Source organism: Bubalus kerabau, chromosome 9, assembly GCF_029407905.1.
Source record: "Bubalus kerabau isolate K-KA32 ecotype Philippines breed swamp buffalo chromosome 9, PCC_UOA_SB_1v2, whole genome shotgun sequence".
NCBI lineage: Eukaryota > Metazoa > Chordata > Mammalia > Artiodactyla > Bovidae > Bubalus > Bubalus kerabau.
In genome coordinates, this window is record NC_073632.1 from 91,790,964 (window position 1) to 91,796,905 (window position 5,942).

Genomic DNA, 5,942 nt, shown 5'->3' on the forward strand with positions numbered 1-5,942 from the left:
GAGGGAATTGGTTTTTAAAACACACACACATACACATACACATATACAAATAAATGAAGACATGAGCAGCCTTTTAGCTTAGTGATTTTCTTAATGAGCATGGAGAGGCAAGCATTTGGAGAAGGAAAAAATGTTTCCATTGCCATTGAAAGGGCTGAAAATCATTGCCATTGGAAAGTGTATTAAAGCATATTTAAGCAAAAAGCAAGAGGGGACTAGGCAATTTTATACTTTCTGGAAGAGGCATATTAAATGCATAAAGAGAGAAACAGTGTAAGTAGAGTGGGAGATGGAGGAAATTGGGAAAGAGGAAAGTGGGAGGTGAGCTTGCCCAGAATTTCAAATTCAGAGGAGGAACTGTGGATTCTGGTCTTGGCTTTGGCTGATTGGTCGGCTGTTCTTGGCAGGAACACCACCAGCTTATTCTTTAGTTTGCTCACCTTGGGAGAGAGTTAGCTATTCTAACAAGATTGTATAGAACCTAATAAGTCGGTAATCTCACATTCATAAGCAGTTAGATATCCTTAGAGAATACATTAAGCATACACTTGCATGAAATATTAATTTTTATATCATATTTTTGAGATGAGATTTTTTTATCTGACAATTAAAAATATAGCATAGATTATCAGCTATATGGAGAAACTACCTTCTTCCCAATAAGAAAATTTAGCTAATTATATCTATTTTAGAACTTTTATATGCAGAATTTTCTAGAATTGATATCAGACTTTCTACACAAATCTGTACTTATTTGATTCACTTGACTTTTCAGGATTATAAAATTTGAAATGTCAAAACATTACCGTCATCATATATGTGGCACTCACACATAATTTTTAAAGTATTCATTTTTGTATTTTCAAAATGATTAAGTAAACCATTATGTTAACCATTGATCATTTCCTGTTTTCCAAACAAAAGACTATGATATGAAAAAGTCTATTTCGCATCTCCATCTAAGAAAATATATGCATTTTCCGTCTTTCTTTTAATGTCAAAAAATGTGTCATCATTGTGCCACTTCCTCTGTTGTTTTCATGGATACAAAGAAAAAGCAAAATCTTAAAAAAAATAAAAATTCCTGATTTAAGTATTAACACTGTTGTTATTAACAGTACCTTATGGTAAGGTACCACCATCTGCTAAAAATTATACAGAAAATAAACTAAGAGTCCAAAAGTAAGACCAGAGTTATTAGAACAGACAGAATTGAATGTGCATATATGCACACAGTGCATCTCATTTTTTTCTTTTTCAGAGATGTATTCTATTTGGTTGGCTTTATGAGGATCCCCGGGGAAGGCAATGGCACCCCACTCCAGTACTCTTGCCTGGAAAATCCCATGGATGGAGGAGCCTAGTGGGCTGCAGTCCATGGGGTCGCTAAGAGTTGGACATGACTGAGTGACTTCTTTCACTTTTCACTTTCATGCATTGGAGAAGGAAATGGCAACCCACTCCAGTATTCTTGCCTGGAGAATCCCAGGGACGGTGGAGCCTGGTGGGCTGCCGTCTATGGGAGAGTCGGACATGACTGAAGTGACTTAGCATAGCATAGCATGAGGATCCCATGAAGGGTGTAGGACCCCTGGTGCCCTAAGCCTTTTTTTCCTCAATGATCAATGAAGAAAAGGCCCTGGAGAGGTCTTGATCTCAGTAACTTCTGCTTTGTCTGAATCTTAATCTTATCCTTTTGCATCAATTATGCAAGTACACTAAAACAGGATATGGATATTCATATTTTTCTGGGCTTGCCAGTTCCAGCTCTTTCAAACACACCTCCTTAAGTGTTGCCAGTGTGAAAATCCCAAGCTACCTGCTATGAGTGAACTGTGATCCACCATATGCATCAGAAATAATGCTTTGAAATAAAAGGAAACTTGAAAGTTGGGAAACTCTTAAGTGGAGCATGGGTCTGGGTTTTTCTGTCATTTCCTTTTTTTCCCTTCTGTACAGGTGCCATGTGCATGACCATGCTGCATCTAGTACCACAGGAAATATCTGCATATCAGAATGGGCATCTGAGAGGACGTGTTTTACAACCTCACAGGACGATGAAAGTAGTTTTATATGTGGGTCTTAATTTGTTCCAGGGACCAAGAAGAAAGGGAGACCATAGCTATGGTCATTATGCTCTGTTGTCTATAAAATCTATGACTAAGATCTTATTTTTAATTTGTCAATCTTGGGATCTTTCAAAAGCTTGCACTGAGCAACAAATTTTTCATCGCCTTTGAGCGCGCGCGCGTGTGTGTGTGTGTGTGTGTGTGTGTGTGTGTAATAGCTGTGAAATCAGACTTAAATGAAAATAGCTGGTTCTACAACAAGCTGGCTCTTCTCCGCTACAATTTTTCTCAGGGTCAAAATGTCCTGCCTTGTGTTGGGGTGGATGGAATCCCTGGCCACAGCTTCAGAGGCAACCTGCGATCGCTGCAGCTTTTGGAGTCTGATGGGTAAAAAGGAGAGGGTGGGAGTGTGTGCGACAGGCAGATATACAGTGGGAGGCAGTCAAATGGCTTTGAGCTAGGCTTGCAAATGTTCTTTGTGTATGTTATCCTGCATGCGTGAGATGCCCGCAAATAAACCCATCTCTGTTCTATTCATAGTTCTAATGGCAAGTCTGTGTCGTGGTCTGAACCAGGTGGAAGACAGGTGCCCAAAGGTCAGCACATGTGGCACCGGCTCTCGGTGCACGTGAAGGCCAACGAGACGGCCTGCAACCAAACAGCCGTCATCAAACCCCTCACTAAAAGTTACCAAGGCTCCGGCAAGAGCCTGACCTTTTCTGATACCAGCACCAAGACCCTTTACAACGTGGAGGAGGAGGACGCCCAGCCGGTGGGCTTTAGCCCTCCCAGCAGTCCTTCCAGGGCGGCGCTCCGCCGCGTGCCGACCGCGGCCAGCACCCCGCCTCTGCCGCCCCACCTGACGGCCGAGGAGACCCCCCTCTTCCTGGCCGAGCCGGCCATCCCCAAGGGCTTGCCCCCGCCCCTCCAGCAGCCGCCGCTGCCGCAGAAATCCTTCCTGGACCAGCTGCAGGGAGTGGTCAACAATTTCAGCGCCGGGATCCCGGATTTCAGCTCGGTGCTCGCCGTGCCCGGGGCCGCGGGGAACGGGGGCCGGTCCCTGTTCCCGCCCCCGGCGCCCCCGCAGCACCTGCCGTTGCTGCCGCTGCCGCTGAGCCCCTTCGCGGAGGAGCCCGCCTCGCCGCCCGGCGAAGACGACGACGAGGACGACAGCGAGAGGTTCAAGCTGCTGCAGGAGTACCTGTCCGAGCGGGAAGGGAACACCGAGGAGGACGAGCTGGAGGAGGAAGAGGAGGAGGGGGACCTGCCGGCTCCCAGCAAGCCCACCCCGGAGGCCTCGCCCGCCCTGACGCCCCCGTCCCCCTTCCGCGACTCGGTGGCCTCGGGCAGCTCGGTGCCCAGCTCCCCCGTGTCCGAGTCGGTGCTCTGCACCCCTCCCAATGTGACCTACGCCTCGGTCATCCTGAGGGACTATAAGCAGAGCTCGTCCACCCTGTAGGGAGGAGGTGTCCATGGGGGGAAAGGCCAGAGGTGGTCGGTCAAGGGAGCCTGAGCACCTCCCCCGGAGAGACGTGCGGGAAGCTGGGCGGGGAGCCAGGGCTGGAGGTGGAGTCAGGGAGCAAGGATGCGACAGCTGCTGCCGCCTTAGCAAGGCCAGCGCCAGAGGTGCTGGAATCCGCAAACCAGAAGGGATCCAGGCGAGGATTCCGAGTCTTGAATTCTTCAAAACTCTTCTCTGGGAAGAAAGGGAATTCCGACAAAGCACAATCCCATGTAGTATGTAACTTTTATCGCAAAAAATAAATAAATAAATAAAACCAACCCACATAATCTCTTTGGACCATTGCACATAGATGTACATGCCCACCAACTTGGCCCGTTTGGAAGGGGACAGCGGGGAGGACCGCTCAGTTAATCATTAGCTCGTCATCCTAGTGTTCCCAAGGAGCTTGGTGGAGCCAGGTGGAGCAGGTGGGTGAAGGAGGGGAACCGCCCAGAGAACGGTGATGGACAGCAGCTCGTTTCTCAAGCCCTTCTCCCTACTGCGCCCACAGAACCCTGGTATCCGGGACCCTCGGGGGGAAATGGCCCCAAAAGGGGTCCGTCTTCATCGACAGCGCGTCCATCCAGTGCCAGCCTTGCTGTCACACTTGGAGAAAGGTGCGTGGACACCTTGCTGCTCTGTGATTTTCCTCTATTTAGGAGAACAGGAATAGGAGCAAAATCATCAACCAAAAGCCCTTCATCAGTAGTGCTAAGGAAGGGCGGAAGGAGAAACAGGACCGTGCAGAGGCTTGGGGCTTTGAACAAAATCAGCAAAATCAGCTTCCCGCATCTGATGCTCGGTTATTGGTGATTTCGTGAAAAAAAAAAAAAAAAAAAAAAAAAAAGGCCAGATGAGATTGTTTTGAGAGTAGCAGAAGACGTTTGCGGATTTACCTGTGTGCCAAAGGGGCTCTCCTTTGCCCTTACGTTAAAGAGAACAAACCACATGGCAAAATCGTTACCTTCCATTTACTGTAGCAAATAATACTTACCAGTTGAACTTTCTAAGATGCAGTATGTATTTGGTGCCATTGTTTCTCCTATGTACTACAGAAACAAATCTATCTTTGAACTTAATGGTGTACTCATAGCAGCTATTATTGGTTTCAATGACAAATAATTCTTTTCAAGTGTCACCGAAGTCCTTGTAACTAACAAGTGAATGTGTTCCTGTGTCCTTGTATGCCCGTGATAACAAAAACTGTGCAATGTAATATCAATCTAACTGCAACTAGAAGACTGTCTCTCTGATATAGTATAGATATTTTTATGTTCCAGTAATGTTTTATATACCATTATCATCAATATCTACAGGAGCTCTTTGAAGGTTGGAGTGCTCTGGTCAAATGTTTTTCATATGCTGCTCAGATGGTCCTTCTTCTTTTAAGAGGGAACTTATTTTTCAGATATTTTATGATGTGGAAATATGTTATTAATGAAGTGGTTTGAAGATTTGTTATACTAAAAGTTCACAAAAACTGTGGGTAACAGGAAAAAGGTAGATTTTATATAATTGCACACATCATTATTAAAACATAAGATTTAAATAGTATTTACATTATTTCTGTTTCCTTTATGATTTTTTTTTAAATTTTCCACTGCTACTTGAGCTATATGTGCTTAAAGCATACACTAACCACTGTCTTGTCATAATTTTTCAATTTATTTATTCCTCACTTTTTGATTTCTTTTCATTTTTATTTCCATGTTCTTTCATTCATATATTTTCACTGCCCTAGCTTTTCTTTTTTTGTTATTTGTGGTGTGTAATATCCATGTCTGTGTAATCCAGTTGTTTCATTTTTACTCCTCCCTTTCCCCCCAATAAAAGAGATTTTTCTTGCTCTTTTGATTCTTGTATTATTTGGGGATGAATCTTATCCCCTTAAATATCTTTGTTTATGCCTTATGTTCAGTCATTTAATGTGCTTCCTTCATGTTAAAGCTGCTGATTTCTCAGCCAAAAATGATCTTAGACTCTTTAAATACCCACTGCATCATTTGTTCAGAATTTAACATCCACTCCAATGTTTGAGGCTCATATTTCTTATGTCTTCCCATATTCTACTGCCAAGTTTAGTCAGTTTTATATCAAGAAAAGACTGCCTTTTCTTTTTAAAAAATTATTTTGTTACACCTTTGGTAGAAAGACTCATGACTGAAATGTGATTTCAGTTCCATTTTCACTGTCATGAGGCAGAATGAGGAAAATGGATGGTTCTAGTGCTTGATATATGATCTACTAATTGGCAAATTAGCAAGGGAATGTATACAGTCTAATATTAGTGAAACATGTTTTTTATCCTAATGCCATTGACATCTGTTCTTAACATCAGAACTTGTGCATTCAGAAACTTTTAAAGTAAG

General features: G+C 43.9%; 1 protein-coding gene across 1 annotated transcript in view; it reads left to right on the top strand.

Moving 5' to 3' along the window:
* GRM1 (glutamate metabotropic receptor 1) overlaps positions 1-4,016 on the top strand; it is a 431,554-nt gene extending 427,538 nt beyond the window's left edge. Inside the window, exon 8 of the mRNA XM_055535886.1 lies at positions 2,610-4,016. Coding sequence (XP_055391861.1) covers positions 2,610-3,528 — 919 coding nt within the window. The 3' untranslated portion in view covers positions 3,529-4,016. The remainder of the gene's footprint in view (positions 1-2,609) is intronic.
* Positions 4,017-5,942: the final 1,926 nt, after the last annotated feature.